Source organism: Stegostoma tigrinum, chromosome 21 (assembly GCF_030684315.1).
Source record: "Stegostoma tigrinum isolate sSteTig4 chromosome 21, sSteTig4.hap1, whole genome shotgun sequence".
Classification (NCBI taxonomy): Eukaryota; Metazoa; Chordata; class Chondrichthyes; order Orectolobiformes; family Stegostomatidae; genus Stegostoma; species Stegostoma tigrinum.
Window position 1 is genome coordinate 4,941,852 of NC_081374.1, and position 19,603 is coordinate 4,961,454.

The window sequence follows — 19,603 nt, forward strand, 5'->3', positions numbered from 1 at the left end:
AAGGGTTATGGGTCCAAGGTAGGTATATAGGGTTAGTCCACAGTGTAGCTATGATCTCATTGGTGGAACAAACTCAAGGGGCTGAATGGCACATAACTGTTCCTATGGTAACCATCTTCAATTGTGTTTGGTAAGAAATAAGAGACCTATATGTTCTTTGTGTCAGCATCAGAAGGTGGTGGTACAGTGATTATATGAGATCATATGCCACAATTTGAATAATGCAGCTTCTTATGGGTACCTACATTTGGAAAGTTGTCACAGCTATGAAGATGGTGAAGAAGAGACTATGGAAAGGATACATGCTTTTTTATTACAACAACTGAAAGAAACTGGGTCCATGTTCTATTAGGAGAATGAATGTTAATAGGTGATGTTCTAAGGTATTAAAATTGAGGGGTTTTGATGAAATGAATCACAAAATACTTTCCACAGATCCATGAGTTTGTAAATTCAGTGAAAGAATTAAGACAAATGATAGACTAAGAAGCAGGCTAGAAATGTCTGTGTCTCCTGAGAGTTATTGGAACATGCATTAAGATTACGAGTAGACCATACTGGCCTCAAGCCTGCATTGTCATTTAATATAGATGACCTGTGTCTTCCACCCACTTACCATATCCTTTCTATTTCCTTAGACACCAGGATCCAGAAAGTCTGGCCCCCTAATGTTAAGAGATGGGACATACCCTGAAAGATGTGCATCAGGACGTTTTCGATCCTGGCACACTGAGGGAATAACTGGAAAGTCTGCACCTTCATTAGTAATGTACTGTGTCTGGAACCATCTGAGAGAGTCTCTGATTCTGCTTTCGAGTTGGAGACTTGAGAGTTCGGGCTCACTTAACTGGATAGTTACCTTGGAAATGCTGAGCAAAAAAAATCCTCGTCTTTCTCTTGGGTAACTATGCAACTGATCCACTCACCCACCCCCACTGATTTACCCATTCCCAACTCGAGACCTGACTGACTGGTCTAGACCCAAAATGTCAGCTTTCCTGTACCTCTGATGCTGCTTGGCCTGCTGTGTTCATCCAGCTCTGCACCTTGTCATACATGACTAATCTAGGAAACAGGTATTCCGATGTTGATCGGAAGATTTGGGAACAAACATCAGTGTAATCTGTGGTGAAGTAGCCACGCTTTGGGCAGAAAACTCCAAAGATGCTCAACTTCTTAGAGAAGTAATTCTTTCTTATCTGAATCCTAAATGTTTGTCCCCGTATCCCGATACTCTCTACCCCGCACAGCAGAAACAAATATTCAGTGTTGCCCTTAAATAACTCTGCAAAGTCTTTGTATGTTCCAGTGAGATCACCTCTCATTCTTTTAAATTCCAGAGAGCGCAGAGACAGTTAACTCATTCTATCATCCCGGGACAGCCCCTGACCCAGGGACCCATCTGGTGAACATTCACTGTACTGTCTCCAGTGTACAGGTGTTCTTGGTTGAATGTAGAGACCAAAGCTGCTCACAGGCATGGAGTGAAAATACATTAGCTTTTGAAAAGTAAGTACACAAGTACTTAAGCAAGAAAGGGATGACAGTTACAGTTGAAAGGGAATAGACAAGAAGGACGTGGATAGCTGTGATAGCCAGCCCAAAAGCAGTAGGCTGAATGACCTCCTGTGCTGTAAACTCCTGTGATTTATGACATTTTTAGCATGTGTGCAATTCCGTAACCCATTTCTTCGTTTTGAAAATTTCTGCAGCAGCCACTATCACAAAGCAGATTTGAGTTCACCTTCCTAGTCAGTTGTTCCTCTGACTACCTCACCATTTGGTTTCTTGGACTTGCTTCTGTGGAAAAGGCTGGAATGAATGCAGCTGGATATCTGCGAAGAGTTGCTCAGTGACCTAACAGAAAAATACCACCACTGCAACTGTTTTGATGAAAAGGATTTTGTCTCCACATGATTACAAGGTGCTTAGTTAATCCAGCTGTGAAACTGGTTGGGGAAAACAGTGTTGCTTTCATGATACTGCTGGTGGCAGGCATTTATTTCAGGAGTGATGGTTTTTCTTCCATTTGTTGAGAGTCACAAATCCTTTGCATCATGTGCCTTATTTTTGAAGTGGGTGGAGTAATCCGCTGTGTGGAGGTCGCAGCAGGAGCTGGGGCTCAACATTAATAGGGTTGCCAGCACCTGTGCCTCAGATTAAGCTGGTCTCTGCCCCTCCACAGCTAGTGCACTGACCAACAGCAAATTGATAGTCTGAAGAGAATTATTTGATCTTTATTCATCCAGCCACAAATAGCTTCCAGCTTTAGTTTGTGCTACACAAGCAATCATCAAATCATCCATCAGCTTTAAAGTTACACCGTGAAAAAGCCAGCACAATTAATCTGTAGGGATTTCATTAACCTATTCCACCTTGTACAATAATATGTTTGGTTATTTTTGTGCATTGCCAAACTGAGGGAAAACATGGGCAATTTCTGAACACATCAGGAAAGATTTAATTTTACAAGCCTCAACTTTTTGGTAGTCTCTCGGGTCTTGCAAGCTGAATGTCTTATGGTAAAATATTTAGAATAACTTGCAGCGTGCCAAAATGTGTTTGGAGCTCAATGTGAACAGAGTATTCTGCATCTGTTAGTTTAGGACTTCATCCTGCTTGATTTAAATGCTGCCGAGTAAATAATAATAATAAAGTTTGGTTAATTTTTATCACATAGTGCTCTGTCTCTAAAGTTATAATTATAGAATCCCTACATTGTGGACACAGGCCCTTTGGCTCAACGAGTCTGCACCGACCCTCAGAGCACCCCACCAAGACCCATCCCCTTATAACTCACCTAATCTAAGCATCCCTGAACACTGCGAGCAATTTAGCACGGCCAGTCCACCTAGCCTGCGCATCTTTGGACTGCGGAAGAAAACCGGAGCACCTGGAGGAAATACACACAGACATGGGGAAAATGTACAAACTCCACACAGACGGTCACCCAAGGATGGAATTGAATCCAGGTCCCTGGTACTGTGAGGCAGCAGTGCTAACCACTGAGCCACCATGCCACCAGAGGCTGCAAAGCTAGTCTCATGCTTTCAGACCAGCCGATTAAATGAATATTCATTCTCAAAAGTCACAATTGACCAAAGACACATGAGAAGTTTTTAAACACTAGTGAGTTGTTATCATCTGGAGCACATTGCCTGAAGATGGTGGAAACAGATTCAACAGTAACGACCAAAGAGCAATTGGATTAAAAACATGAAGGGCTACAAGGGAAGAACATGGCACCACAGCTCTTTATTGAACCAACATAGGTCTGATGGCTGAATGGCCTCCCAGTGACCTGTCAGATGCTATGATTCTAACATCACTTCAGCGTATTTGAGAAGTAATGTGTTTTGGTTGTATTCATAATGACAGAAAGGAAGAACAGAAGGTAAACTGTTCCCAAGGGTTATACTGGCTCTGTCTCTGTTTCTGTCTGTCTCTATCTTTCTCATTCATGCTTGCTTGCTGTCTCAAGAACAATTCACTGGTGGAACCAGGGCTGGAAAGTAATGGAAGCCTGCCTTACTGTGAGGAGTGGCAAGCAAGAGTTTGTACAGGTGAAAGATAACTGTTCTGCTGATTTCATGACATAATTGTATGGGTTATCACTTTTTAAAAATGGATTTAATTTGAATACAGTGTAGGATTGACGTGGATTTTGACCATCATTAGCTACCAAAGAATAAGCCATGAGATTGCAACAAAGTCCAGTTCAGGTATTGAGTTATGGCTCCAATTTCTGCATCAGGGCAGCAGCTGATTCTAATTCACATTCAAGGGGTCCTTTTTCTCAGAAGCTCCTGTGGCTAAATAAGTGCACTGAGCCAAGTTGAAAACAAAAGGTCCAGGCTTGTAAAGCTCAATCCTCTCCTAATGTGTTTGGATATTAATTATTTTTTACACTTTGAGAGAACATCTGCGTTTGTAAAATTGTGCATGAGCTGCAATTGTTTCGATCTGTGCACTTCAAATTTATTCACTGCGTTTTCGCAGTGGACCATCAAAGCTGATGGATCATAGCCCTTGCCTCTATAGCCAAAGCTGGAAGCTATTAGTGACTGGATGGATAAAGATCAAATAATTCTCTTTAGGCTGTCAGTTTGCTGCTGGGCATTGCACTAGTATTGATAGCTTTGTAGATGATAGTTGTGTGTGTTTTGATCTCTGGGCTGAGTTCCTAAAAACCCCAACAACTGCATAAAATTTGAATATATTTTCATCAGTAGGTCATGTAGGAGGAACTAAATGTGAAGCGTTCCAGTGTTCCTCCTGTTTCTAACAGTGTTTTTGCAGTTATGGCAGAAGGGTAAAAAATATATTCTCCCACTTTTTCCTTTACAGAACAATTAATGCCTAGGACATCCCTTGTGGAAGCCTGGAGGAGCATGTGCTGGCAGGTTGATCAACTGTGAGAGAAGCTAGCATAAACCAATTTTTAACATTAATTTCTGGGAATGTGGCCATCAAGGCCAGCTATTATCACTCATCTCTAATTGTGCCAATTTTGTATTAGTTCTTCAGCCCCCGTTGATCTCTGGACTCGATTGCAGGCCTAGCCTGATCAGGAGCGAGAGCTCCTTCATTAAAAGATAGCAATGAAATGGATGTCCTACATCAACTGTTGTGTGCCACTTTTATTAATGCCAGCTTTTTAAGGTGGATCCCTATTCTTCGCTTGCTATCTTGGGATTTAAGTTCACTTTCTCCGGACTTGTCCAGCAGCATAGCCACTGCAATGGTACCAGTTCTGTCCTCCTTCAGTGTTTGCCTGGACAGTCATGAGGTAGTCATTAAGAATGGGGGTTTGGGCTGATTTTTGACCTCCTTCCAAGCCCACAGTGTACTTGTCTGTCTATACACTTCAACACAACCTCAGTACTATTAGAGGAATCTTCACACTGTACCTGCCAACCATGAGGATTTGTTTAAATGTATAAGATGAGAGGTACATTGAGAACCATCACTCCAGTGAGTATGATAAAAGCATCACAGTTGTTCACTAATAGGAGATCTGTTGTCTTTACCTGGTTTGGTCTACATTTCTGGCCAGTCTATATATACTGTTAGAGGAATCCTCAGGTGGTTGTTCTGTGCAGTAAAAGATATTCTTGCACAGTTTATTTGGCAGGTTGAAGGGATTCGACATATTCAGGTACGTTTAGAGAGCAGCAAAACCTCGAAATACATGATGTGTTGGCTTGTGTTGCTTAGAGTTCTGTTAATATGCTCAATCTTCACCTGTCTTTTTCTGAACTCTAATATTCACAAGTAATATTTTATGTCAGATTTATAGCATCCATATTTTTTGTGGTATCCCTTCTGAGGATTCACAAGTACGTTGTTCTGCTGATTAACTTGCTTTATTTTGCATATCCTCGGGATTAAAGCAGAGAAAGAGGCTCCAGAGAGTGTTTTATGTTCCACATTAAACTTATACGTAAAGTTACCAGTATAACTCGAAGGCTGGGATCAGGACTGTCACTGGTATTTGCTAATTGCAGAAATCATATTTCACTACCATTATCTTAAGCAAGGCCTTCTTTTATGTAGTTAGTTGCACTCAGTTTAATTCCCTTAATGTGGCAGCAGTGCAGGAGCGGTTTATTTTTAGATTTTAACTAACATCTGCTATTAACAAACTGCTATGTTCTTATCTCTTTTCTTTTCCCTTTTGTTCCTAGTTTTATGCTCTTGCATGTTGAGGATTGCTGTGTGAGCATTGGTTGCATAGAACATGCAACACTGAAACATGCTAGTCAGCAATCTACTTAATCCTAGTGACTAGTTCCACATGAGCCACTTCCCGTCCCTCTTTGTCTAAACCCAACAGCCTATTTCTCCATTCTTTTCTTCCTCCTGTGCGTAATTAGTTTTCCCTGAGATGCATTTATGCTATTTATCTCCATTACTCCATGTGGTAGCACTTTCCACCACCCAATTCCCTGTTGGATTTGTTAGTAACCATGATTTCCAGTTCTGTTCTTCTCCACAAGTGAAGACATTTCTCCACATTTACCCCATCAAAGCTTCTGAAATTTCTCCATCAGGTCACCCCTCAGCCATCTCTTTTTGAGAGAAAAGAGCTCCAGCCTACTTGGTATTTGTTCGTGCATGTACCCTTTCAGTTCTCATATCGTCCTTGAAATTATTTTTGTACCTTCCAGTCATTCAGTATCCTTTCTACATGCCTCAGCTGACTCAGTACCTTGCTCCTTATCACGATTCAGTGTGGTACTTTGTGCTTGAGCCTTTGCAAATTGTACCAACGTGACTGAACCAATTTAATCCACCGTAGAGTACAAGTGGGTATTTCAGTGGGTAGGGAAATTTGATCTGCTGATTGGATTTGGGTCAGAGTTTGTTTTATGGTACTGATAAAGTATCAATTTCATGATTTTCCTCCCTTATGCTATATGTTACTTGTTACTGTACCCTCTTTAATGAAAAGAAAGTGAACTATGAAGAGACGAGTAATGAGACACCCCACTGCTCACATGCAGTCAAAGAACGTTACTTGGTCAAACGCTATTTTGCTCTGTGTTCCCTCGTGGATTTTCATTCCTCTTCCCCTCCAAGTAAATGTCTATTTATTCCTGACTTTTCAAGGATGTGAAAATAACACTGCCTGTAGGAGGTCAGAAGAAGTGGCCTTTAGAAGCCTCATTTAGTGGCTTTAGCCATCTGTGGTAATAAGGCATAAAATAATGGAAGCAGCAGCCTTGAGAGTCAGAGTGAGGATTTGAGTGTCTCTAATCTTTAACAAATACAGCTGTTTCATTAAGTAGATATGAATGACTGTAACCTTGAGGGGTCTATGTTTATACCAATGCTGTACTGTGTGTGCTCGTCTCTCTCAATTACAGTGTAAGCAGAGAAAGCTAATTGCAGAGCAGAATTTCTGTGTGCATGACTGATCAAGCACTGCACATCTTTAGCCAAAGACAGGCTCAGACGGTGTCCCACTTCTCTGCGCCTTTAGGGGAAAAGGAGCTTATGTGAGAGAGAAGTTTTAAATTGCTTTCTTTTAAGAAAAAACAATTCTTGCATATATGTGTGTACGCACAATATTGTAAGACTTTTCAGTGTTTCCAGTTGAAATCCCTTTTGTCAAATGATCTCGGCAAATGTATTTTTGTTCCTAATCACATTGGTCACTGCAAAATTGACATTTTTGTAGTGTTAATAATTCAGTGATTGAAGTACATTTTTCTGCTATAAAAGGACTCGAGAGAGAACTAATATTTTGAAAAAAAGTTCCAAAATTGCCTCACCCGGGTGCTGTATTTTCTTTTTGCACAATTGTGCCTAATTAACCAAATGTATGAGTTTTCTTTGGCTTCCGTTCACAAGAAAATGGTATAATACAGTCAAAGCCACAAGCACTGTAGAGCAGGTGAGGAGTCAGACCAGAGGTCAGGCATTCAGGCAAGCTTTCCCGCAACAACTTAATGTCTGCCAGTGATCCTTGCTCTGTAAAACAGACTGAAGGGGGATTAGCCAGGATTAGCGTCAGTATTAGCCACCAGAGTGTAGGTCTTAATGCTCCAAGAGAACCTACTGAGGCAGTAAATCTACTTTATCTAAAGGGGATCTAAGAAACCTTGAGTGCATTCCTTCAGAAAATGAATCTGAAAACTTCTCAGTGTGAAAAACGGATTAGTAAATAATCCTATCGTTTGTGACATTTCCCAAAACAAGATGTATGGCTCAGAGCTGAAGTATCTGTTCCCCTTCACCTCCCCCATTCCCTGGAGCAACTGTTCGACAATAGTGTGTTCAGGTGGGCATCCCTCCAACTCAACTCAATCTCTACAATGTTTAGAGCTGGTATCAAAAAACATTGCAAGTTGAAACAACTAATTATAAGTGTTTTTAAGAAATAAAAGCCTGAAATGTAACGCTTTGTTCTGCCATCTTGTGCAGCCATCATCCTTTTGTGGAAATCAAAAAATTTTTGGGTACCATAAAAAGATCAAGGTAGAATTTTATTCACAGAAAAAGTTAGTTGCATCATGAGCAGTGGAATTCCTCCCATAATTTCTGTATCGTTCCCCTCCTTTTAAAACTTTTCTTAACCACCAATCCCAATACCTTTCAACATAAAGAGAGTCAGGAGGACAGAATTTGGCCAAATTGTCCATTTGAGCATTGTCTGCTCTTGTCACTCAAGACTATAACTCAGCCCTAAGTTCTGGAATCCTCTCCCCTTCTCTCTACCTCCTTTTAAGAGCCTGCCTCATTGGCAAAATGTTTGTTCAACTGACCCAGCATTTCATCATTTGACTTGAACTTTACATGGACGCCACTTCAGTGCTGACCATCTCTCATATATCACCTATAATATAGTCGAAGTTACACCCTTAATTTGGTTGATCATCCCAAGAAACATGACCAAATACCATTGACACCAATAATCGAGAGAATGTTAGTTCAATTCACTACTGTATTAGGCTCCATGGCAGTGTAAGAATTTAAATTTGGTGTTTCGAAATAATTAAATAATATGTGCAATGAAGAACTCGTCTCTTTAAAAGTAATCGTGAACCTGTTGAATTGTGACAAAAGTTTATTGATGTCCTTTAGGGAAAGACACTTGATGTCCTCACCTGGTCTCACGTATAGGTGTCTCCCGTCCAGTGTTAAAAGTGCTCTAAAGAATAACATGATATGATTCAAGGAGCAGGGTCAGTGAAGATCATCTTGGAGCAACTATAACAATAAACTCCAACCTTGCCAATTATACCCCATTCTGAGAACAACTGGGCAACAAAAAACCCTCCTCTAGTGAACAAGTCTTCACAATTGATGCATCTAGCATTGCCCATCATTGCCAAAACTTACCTGTAATTGGTGTTCTTATACTGGAAGAATTTGGTTGAACCGGCTTTGCTAATTTCTTCTCTGAGAGGTTAGGTTAGGCTGTTTGTGCGCCTTTTAATTTAGAAGTCTGTGAAATTGTTAAGAGCTCAAGTTGTTCCTCATTTCTGATGGTGTTGTGTGATAGCTGCATGAGCTAATGTAGGTAGGAAGGAGGTGATTAAGAGTGTATTGATGTGTGGATTGATCGTGACCTGGAGATGTAGAAGGAGACTTGATAAAGTCTTCAAAATTATGGAAGAGTTTGATTGGGTGAAGGAGGATTTCATTAGGTTAGAAGATTAAAGGAGAAGCTTTGTGCAGTTTGCATGTCAAAAAAGATAGGGGTCATCATGAGTACAGTCAAAAGTATGTCTCATTTGGGCTGAATGACCTTTTTCTGTGTTGTGCTTTCTATATGAATGTAATTTGTAATGACCTATAAGATATTGAATTGCAGACCAGGCTTGAATGGCCAAATGGCTGCCTTTGCTCCTGTTTTCTATGAAGCCAGCAAAATGATCTCAGTCACTACTGCCCTCCCTACCTCAAACCATTTGGTTTGAAGGAAGCATTGCACAAGGCAATGCTGCAGGTACCTTATAACTTTAACAATGGCCTCCAAACTAAGGATGCCACACTATCTTGGGAGCTTGTCTTCTGCATGGACATCTTTTTAATGAGGCACAGTTGCTAATGTGTGGATTTGACATCAAGCTGTGTTGTTCATTGGTATTCTAGCACAGTTTAAAATCTTGCTCTCAGCAACTTCCAAGGTGCAGTTGGTGACATGGTTGTCTTTTTCACTGACCCTACACTCTGATGATTGAAACCTAATACAGTAACAAAATAATGTCAACCATTGCTCAGTCGTCAGAAGGTTGTGGATTCAAGCCACAATCTTGAGTACATAATCTGGGTTAACACTGACAGCAGTACTGTAAGAGCTCTGCCATCAGAGGTGCCATCCTTTCGATGCTCCCATGGTACTGCTATTTAAAGATGAGCTAGAGAGTTCTCCCAATGTACAGGTCAACTTTTAGTCCTCCACGGATATCGCTGAAAGAAATTACTTTCTCATTGTTGTTGATGAAACATTCATGTGGCTGCTAGCTCATGTGTTTCCTGAAATACAACAGAGACTAGAGTTCAAGAGTAGTTTATTTGTTGTGAAGTGTTTTGGAATGTTTGAGGGCTTGCAAAGTACTCTTCTTTAAATGCATGTTTACTGCCATAATCCTCCCTGTATTAACCTACCGTATTCCCTCTGCACCTCCTTTAAATTGTCACTTTACAGACCCTGTACACCCAAAATTGCAGTGTTTGCAGGGAAGTTTATAATGTCTAATTTTAAAAAAATTAACTTTTTACTCTTTACTAATAATCTGGCTAATAATCTGTTCAAGTTACAGATTTAGAACTTTTCATTTTTATTATTCAGTTTGGATTATTATTGTGGCTTTGGTACAGTGAGTATGATTTTAATGGTGAAGTTTGCCATCAGATTATGCAATGGCATTTGATGGGATCAAAGAGAGAAATTATGTCTCTTCAGCGTGGAAATCAAATTAAAATCGTTCCCGTGAGTGTGAAATTGAGGCCAAGAAAATGTTTTAATGCAAACGGTTGTTGAAGTTTATAACCTTTTTGGCAAAGGGAGTGCAAGGTGGAGAGACTACCGCAAAGGAAGAAATGGATCTCACATTCTGGTTGAGAGAAAGATCGCATCAGAGTGTTGAGCTTTTAACTGCAAAAATAAACTGCGAGTTCATTACTGTCATTTAAAGCACAGTATTTATAAGCATCTTTATAATGTTCTCTCAGCCTCAAAGTTCTGGTCACGTGAGCCAAAGAATGGCAGATGGAGTTTAATTCACAGAAATGTCGGTGTTACAGTTGGCAAAACAAAGCTGGGCAGGACCAAGATAGTTAATAGTAGGGCCCTGTGGAGTGGTGTTGAACAGCAGGATTTAGGGCTGCAGGTACATCGTGCCTTAAAACTGGCATCATAGGTAGACATGGCAGTGAAGAAGGTATTTGGCATGTTTGGCTTCATCAGTCAGAGCCTTGAGTACCGATTGAATGTCACGTTATGGCTGTACAAGACATCGGTAAGGGCACATTTGGAATGCTGTGTGCAGTAGTGGTCACCCTGCTATAGGAAGGATGTTGTTCAACTGGAAAGGGTGCAGTGAAGATTTATAAGGATGTTGATGAGACTGGATGGTTTTTGTGTTATAATGACACACTGGGACATTTTCCCCTGAAGTGTAGGTGGTTGTGATTTGTAAAATCACAAGACACATAGATAAGGTGAATAGACAAAGTCTTTTCCCCAGGGTAGGGGAGTCCAAAACTAGAGGGCATAGTCTTAAGGTGAGAAGGAAAAGGTTTAAAAGGGACCTGAGGCAACCTTTCATACAGAGGGTGGCGCATCTAAAGGGCGAGCAGCCAGAGGAAGTGATGGAGGTGAGTACAATTAGAGCATTTAAAAGGTGCATGGATAGGAAACGTTTTGAGGGATATAGGCCAAATGTAGGCAAATGAGACTAGATCAGTTTAGGAAACCTGGTTGGTGTGGACAAGTTGGGCCAAAGGGTCTGTTTCTGTGCTGTATTACTCTGATTCAAGCCTACCCCCAGGACATTAATGAAGGCTAATGCTCCCTGTGCTGTATTGAGGGAGTGTTGCGTAGTGTGAGGTGTCATTTTTCAAATGAGCGGAACCCCCATGTGACTGCTGCAATGGATACAAAAGCTTTGAAGAGCAGACAAATTATCATTGGAGTGCTAGACAGTTGTTATCCCTCAGCAACTTCACAAAAACAGATTATCTGGAATATTGTGTTCAGTTCTGGTCGCCTCATTATAGGAAAGATGTGGACGTTTTAGAGAGGGTGCAGAGGAGATTTACCAGGATCCTGCCTCGACTGGAGGGCAGGTCTTATGAGGAAAGGTTGAGGGAGCTAGGGCTTTTTTCATTGGAGTGAAAAAGGATGAGAGGTGACTTGATAGAGGTGTACACTATAATGAGAGGCATAGATAGAGTGGATTCTCAGAGACTTTTTCTCAGGGTGGAAACAACTGCCACGTGAGGGCACAATTATAAGGTGATTTGAGGAAGGTATAGGGGAGAAGTCAGAGATAGGTTCTTTACACAGAGAGTGGTGGGTGCGTGGAATGCACTGCCAGCAGTGGTAGCAGAGTCAGATACATTAGGGACATTTTAAGTGACTCTTGGATGATTGTAAAATGAAGGATATGCAGGGTAGCCTGGACTGACCTATCCCCTCCCTACCTCCCCACCTATACTCTCTCCACCTATCTTCTTTTCTCTCCATCTTTGGTCCGCCTCCCCCTCTCTCCCTATTTATTCCAGAACCCTCACCCCATCCCCCTCTCTGATGAAGGGTCCAGGCCCGAAACGTCAGCTTTTGTGCTCCTGAGATGCTGCTTGGCCTGCTGTGTTCATCCAGCCTCACATTTTGTTGTCCTGGTATGCAGGGTAGTTTTGATCTTAAGAGTAGGATAATAGGTCAGCACAATATTGTGGGCTGAAGGGCCTGTACTGTGCTGCACTGTTCTATGTTGTGTGGTCATTATCACACTGTCCATGGGAGCTTGGTGTGCAAAAATTGGCTGTTGTTTCCTACATTATAACAGTGACTACACTTTTTGAAATTACTTTATTAGTTGGAAAGCTGCGAAAAGTGCTATGTAAATGCAAGCTTTTTAAATACTTTATATCATGCTACAAGTTAATATATCATACCCTAAACACATTGTACTACCGAGACTCAGCATTGCCACATGTATATAATTTGTAAAGTTTATGAGCCTTGAGGTCTTTGCTGTAGTATGGAAATTGGCAACACATTCACAGTTTCTTGGATGTTTAAGGTCGGGATCATTGCCCACACCTTGTTACACCTTTTTTTAACTTGTAACCAAAGGTTATAAGATTAGTCAAGTATAGTTCCACAGTCTTAAAAATTCAATCACAAAAGAACTACAACTTAATAGTTATGTCCATACAAGAAAATAGTGTGCAGCTAAAATCAAGTTTGCAAGGTTGTGTAGCTCTTCATGTTAGCGCTATGTTGTTTCATGAGGTCAGAGACATTCATTGTAAAAATTACCAGTTGTAGATGGCATTCCAGACATCTTTGGAGGGAAGAGTGAGAGCTTCTAAAATAAGGAAGGGAGGAGAAATGGTGTAGATTGAAGTATACAAGAGGAGGGAGGAATGAGAATGAGTCATGAACGGGAGACGTCCAAAGTCAAAAGGGTGAGAGTTTCACAACTCTAAAATTGATTTTGCATTGGCTGACATTTATGGTTGTATCAAAACCAAATAATAAATATCTAATTTGTGTGAAAGTTGGTCATTGCACACGGGCATGGTGTGACAAATTAGGAAAAATAAACTTTTAATCATAATGTTCCTTGACTTCTGAATTTGTGCATATTCCTAATATAATCTTTTTTTTAAACCTTCCTGTCCCCATATATTTAAAGTTTGTACTCAGTTATGTCACCTGTCTTTTGCTCTCTTTAACAACTAATCGGTTTTTAAAAATCTTGTCCCATTTTTTTCCCTTCAGTATTTACTAGAAATGAAAAGTTTAATTTTACCACCAGAACACATTCTGAAGCGGGGAGACAGTGAAGCAATAGCATATGCTTTCTTTCATCTTCAACACTGGAAGAGGGTAGAGGGGGCCCTTAACCTATTGCACTGTACGTGGGAAGGCAGTAAGTATCCTTTTGCTGTTCATGTCAAAGCTCACTAACCTAATTCAAAGCGATTTTCGAGTGATCTTGTTTAATTGGATGCCCTGAATACTCTGAGCCTCATGCTGTTTTTGTAATGAAGATTTAACAAGAAATGCGAAGGGTTTTCCTGAGTTTTAAACCTCTGGCTGATGTGATTATTTTCTAGCATGTGATTCTTTATTGGGAGATTCGTTGAAGAGAATAATCTTGGATCAAGGTTTCCGAGACCTTTATTTGGTTTAAAAGAAAGTATTGAGCAGTATTTTACTTTTCACACTAGCCATGTTGGTTGTTTATATTTTAATGGCAATATTTATGAGGCTGCGATTTATGTGCTATTTTTGAGCTAGGAACTGTGGGCATAGATAAAATCGACATAGAGTCATCACAGAAATGTTTGGCCACTTATTCCTTTGCCAGTGGTTGTTCCATATTGAACGTTATCAACATCAGTCCTGTGTTATGTATTCAACTCTGAATCTCTGGTTTGCAAGTCCAGTAGAATAATAATTAAGCTACTGCGACCCAGAGGTTGACAGAACTGCCAAATACACTGGAAAAGACCTGAAGGATGAGATCCCACCCTGCCATTTGGATCCTTTAGCTACTTGAGGAAGTACACATAATAGGGTTTTGCTAGGATTCGGGGGTGCAGGGTGATGTGGTGTGGCGTGTGTGAACGTCATATCCAATAACTCCTGGTGAGGAGTCTTGGTTGGTTATAAGGATGAATGTATGGGTATTGTAATACAGTAGTTAGGTTACTGGATTAGTAACTGGTCTAATCATCTGGATTTTTTGAGTTCAAATCCTAGTCGTTCTTAAAAATTTTTTAATTTATCAAACCGTGGGGAGGAAGCATATCGTAAAAGTGACAATGATTGTTCCAAAACCCCACACAGTTTTCTTGTATACATAGGAAAGTTATCTTCCTCGGTTGTTGGTAAAATTCTCGAATCCATTGTTAAGGATGAGATTTCTAAATTCTTGGAAGTGCAGGATCGGATTAGAATAAGTCAGCATGGATCTAGTAAGGGGAGGTCGTGCCTGACAAACCTGTTTGAATTCTTTGAAGAGGTAACAGGTAGATTAGACCTGGGAAACCCAGTGGATGTTAACTATCTAGACTTCCAAAAGGCCTTTGATAAGGTGCCTCACGGGAGGCTGCTGAGCAAGGTGAGGTCCCATGGTGTTTGAGGTGAGCTACTGGCTTGAATTGAGGATTGGCTGCCTGACAGAAGGCAGAGAATTGGGATAAAAGGCTCTTTTTTGGAATGGCAACCGGTGACAAGTGGTGTCCCACAGGGTTCAGTGTTGGGTCTCAGCTGTTCACTTTATTATATTAATGATCTGGATGAAGGGACTGGGGGCACTCTGGTGAAGTTTGCCAATGGTACAAATTTAGGTGGACAGGCGGGTAGTACTGAGGAAGTGGAGAGCTGCAGTAAGATTTAGACAGTTTAGTAGAGTGGTCCAGGAAATGGCTGATGAAATTCAAAGTGAGCAAATGCGAGGTCTTGCGCTTTGGAAAAAAGAAAACAGGCATGGACTGTTTTCTAAACAGTGAGAAAATTTATAAAGTGAAGTACAAAGGGATCTGGGAGTGCTAGTCCAGGGTTCTCTAAAGGTTAACTTGCAGGTTGAGTCCATGATTAAGAAAGCAAATGTAATGTTGTAACTTATCTCAAGAGGGTTGGAATATAAAAGCAGTGATGTGCTTCTGAGGCTTTATAAAACTCTAGTTAGGCCCCATTTAGAATACTGCATCCGATTTTGGGCCCCACACCTCAGGAAGGACATGCTGGCACTGGAGGGTGTCCAGCGGAGATTCACACGGATGATCTCTGGAATGGTAGGTTTAATGTACGATGAACGGCTGAGGATCCTGGGATTGTACTCATTAGAGTTTAGAAGGTTGAGGGGAGATCTAATGGAAACTTACAAGATAACGCATGGCTTAGAAAGAGTGGACACTGGGAAGTTGTTTCCGTTAGGCGGGGAGACTAGGACCCACGGCATAGCCTTAAAATTAGAGGGGGTAAATTTAGAATGGAGATGAGACATTTCTTCAGCCAGAGAGTGGTGGCCTGTGGAATTCATTGCCACAGAGCGTAGTGGAGGCCGAAACGTTAAATGCCTTCAAGGCAGAGATTGATAAATTCTTGATCTCACAAGGAATTAAGGGCTCCGGGGAGAGTGCGGGTAAGTGGAGTTGAAATGCCCATCAGCCATGATTAAATGGCAGAGTGGACTTGATGGGCCGAATGGCCTTACATCCACTCCTATGTCTTATGGTCTTCCTTACCTAGTCTTGCCTGTATATGAATCTAGTCCCACACCAGTGTGGTTGACGTTTTGCCATCTGCAATATTTTAGAATACATGCATAGAACCAGAATTTAAAAAGAAAGAACTTGCAGTTACGCAAAATCTTCAGTGCTCTTGGGCCCCAGCGCATTTTACAGCAAATGAAGTCATTTTGAACTGTAACGAAACATGGTCACTAATTTGTACCCCACCAGGCACCATTAACAGTGTTGAGCAGACTTAACTGTTGTGGAGATGTTGATTTAAACATAAATAGAGACCAGTACAACTTCCCTACTTTTCCTTTTTGAATAGCATGCATCACTGGAGATGAAACTGGACATCACTGCACGTGTTTTCTCAGTCTGTGACGATTTATGTCATCTGAGGGGAGGTGGATTTCAACTGAATCCTACTTTACTCAGTATTGAATGAACTCTCTTTTTAAATACAATTTGGTGGCCTTACCAGGATGGGAAAAACTGTGGCAATACAATACTTAAAAGCTGGTTTCACAATCTCTCTCCAATTACTCAGCTATCCCCCTCCTTTGTTGCCAATAAATCATCATAAACCACTTGCTCATTCGGTCCCATCAGCACCTCAACATTCTTTTACCACTCTTCTTCACATAAACACACTCTGTTTCCTTCCTGTACACAAAGCCCAAGGGCACTGTAAACATGGGCCTCAGAAATTTGATTAAAGGCAGTTTCAGCTGGCTGGGTGATGGGAGGGTGCGTAATTGTGTCTTGGAGGATGGTGAGTTTTTTTTAGAATGCAAATTTCAATGCCGTTTCTTCTCAACCTTAATGACTGGTAATCAGGGGCTGTAAAAGCTCAAGGGATTTCTGTGGGATGGATTAGTTTTATTGGGTGGTGTTTAGTACATGCTAACAGATGCATTCTGTCTGATGTGCATTTGTTGCCATTTTGTTATGTACGTATATATTGACTGAAGTGAATTTATGTTCAGAGGATAAATTAGAAGGGTGTGTTTTGCATTCTGATCGAAAACTTAACTAGGCAATTTAAGTCCAGATTTTCCCTCAACTGAGAAACCACAAAACACTTGCTCAAGGTAAAACTTATTTCCATAAATATCAGTCAGTATAATCTATAGGTTGATGCATTGGCTGGATTTTATTTGGGATATGGAGACTTGGAAACTTGAAACAATTTCTTCAGTTTCCTTACAATATATTCTGAACAGTGCAAACTAGACTATTGACAGATGTACAGAGAAAAGAAAGAAAATATGTAGCAAGTCAGCCTGAAGGAAGAAGAAAATATTTTGACTGAAGTGGTCTTTCTGTTTAATTTGTGTTCAACATTGGCAACCTTTGGCTGAGTGCCTCAAATGTCTTGACTTTGTTTTTAAACCCCTCCAAGGTTTTGCCTTGTTGTCTCTGTAACTAACCCCAACCCACACAACACCCCTCCAACTTTTCCATGGTTGGTAAGGAGAAAGTTTCCAGGACATGGGATTGATGATATAAGATTCCCAGACAGGAGGGTGTGTGATTTTGGAGGGAATCTTGCCAGTGACAGTGTTTCTTTCTGTCTGCTGAGGTGGTAGGTTTGGAAGCTACTGGTTGCATCTGGACGCAGAGCTCTTTAAGTTAATGTGTGCAAGAAAAGAAGTTTGTGCTTATTTTGCACAGTTTGTGCCCATTAGTTGAATTGTTCTGTTTATTTAGTGAGATCATTAGTGCTAGGAGGCATACATGCTTTTCCACTTGTGGCACCTGAAGCATTCCTGAGTGAGAACAACTCATGTTAACACCTGCTTGATAGAATTCATTGTGAGTCGGGGTACCATTCTTAGGCAGTATCATTGTCGAAATTGCATGGACAATGTTAAATAAACTGCCATCATTTGACACGAAGAGAATATGTTCTCCTGCTATGGCTAATATCATTCCTTCAACAAATGTCACCCAGTAAAACAGATAGTGGGATTTCGCTGTGTACGGAATAACATATTGGAAGTACGGTGATTGTTATTTTTTCTGTTGATAGGTCTTTCTTGAATGAGCTGTTGAATGGACCTTTAGAAGGTGTGAAGTGAAGGATGCAGCTGAAGTTTGGTCAGTTTACACCTCAGTAACATAAAATAGGAGTAGACTAATAGAAGCTGCAAAACAATTTTGAGCAATGATAAAATTAACAAATCCTACAATTGCTTTTAATTTTGAGTTAAGGTCCTGGGGACTGTTGCCAAACAGAGACCTTTGAGTGCAGGTTCATAGTCCCTTGAAAATGGAGTTTCAGTTAGAGAGGGTGGTAAAGACTTTTCTCATGCCGGGGTTAGAGGGCTTGAGCTATAGGTAGAGGATGATAGACTGGGGCTATTTTCCCTGGAGAGTCGGAGGCTGATAGGTGACCTGCCAGAGGAAGTGGTGGAGGCCAGTACAATTACAACATTTAAAAGGCATTTAGTTGGGTATAAAAATAAGAGGGATATGGACCAAATACTGGCAAATGGGAATAGATCTACTTAGGAAATGTGGTTGGCATTGGATGAGTTGGACCGAAGGGTGAACATGGTGTACATCTCTATAACTATCACTTCAACAGGTTATGTAGATGCTATTCCTTCAGCCTCTCAGACCCGTGGCACTTAACAAAGCTTAGCTTGTCTGAGGGTCAGTTATTTAAAGCTAGAACCATTTATTTTGTTATGATTGCTAATACATGGGATCTCTCAAGGAGAGAATCATTCACTCTGGAGACCTCTGCATTGCTGGAACATCTGTGGTTTATTACACTGAATACCATGTATCTTATCTGTGTTACTGTTCTACTTTCAGCTTTTCGAATGATCCCCTATCCCTTGGAGAAAGGTCATCTTTTCTATCCATACCCCAGCTGCACAGAAACAGCAGACCGAGAGTTACTGCCATGTATGTTCCATGATCCATTCTTTTATACCTTGATGAATGTTTCTTTACTCTTCCAGTAAATTAAACCTTGAATAAAGTTTGTAAAAAGTAACTGTCATGCTGTAGTAAACTAGTAGCGTGTGTTATGTTCCTACTCTACCTGCTGTTACATCCACTTCTACACTGCTGAACTTGATTCATGCTTGTATCATCTCAAAGCTCAATTTATCAAATGTTTCCCAGCTACTTCCACCTCTACAAGCTGCAACTCATCCAGAATGTACAAATTCTTCTCTCATCTCTGAAATGCCCAACTGCTCTATCATTCACCTCTCCCACCCCCACATCTACAGAATGTGCATATAATTATGGTCAGTGTGATATTGAGTGAATTGGAGGTGCCAGCTTATAAATTAGATGTTGAAGACTTTCTGTCTGCCTTTCTAAATTCTGTGGCACTGTTCAGAAAAGAGCAGAAACGTTCCCCGGGATGAGTAGGAACTGCAAATGCTGGAGAATCTGAGATAGCAAGGTGTAGAGCTGGATAAACACAGCAGGCCAAGTAGCATCAGAGGAGCAGTAAATTACTGAAGGGCCTAGACCCAAAACGTCAGCTTCCCTGCTCCTCTGATGCTGCTTGGCCTGATGTGTGCATCCACCTCTACACCTTGTTACCTAGGAAAGTTCCCCATTGTCTCAAGCAGCATTCTCCCCTCAACCAGCACCAAAAATTAAATGCAGATTAACTCGTCATTGATCTTGGTTATTTGTTGTA

The 19,603-nt window shown here is 40.9% G+C and overlaps 1 protein-coding gene across 4 annotated transcripts in view; it reads left to right on the forward strand.

Annotated features, from left to right (window-relative positions):
- Positions 1–19,603, forward strand: part of LOC125462906 (suppressor of tumorigenicity 7 protein homolog) — a 160,393-nt gene that overhangs the window by 115,271 nt on the left and 25,519 nt on the right. For all 4 annotated transcript variants that reach the window (XM_048553402.2, XM_048553407.2, XM_048553404.2 and 1 more), the window contains 2 exons: positions 13,466–13,616; positions 18,757–18,849. In XM_048553402.2, coding sequence (XP_048409359.1) covers positions 13,466–13,616; positions 18,757–18,849 — 244 coding nt within the window. The remainder of the gene's footprint in view (positions 1–13,465; positions 13,617–18,756; positions 18,850–19,603) is intronic.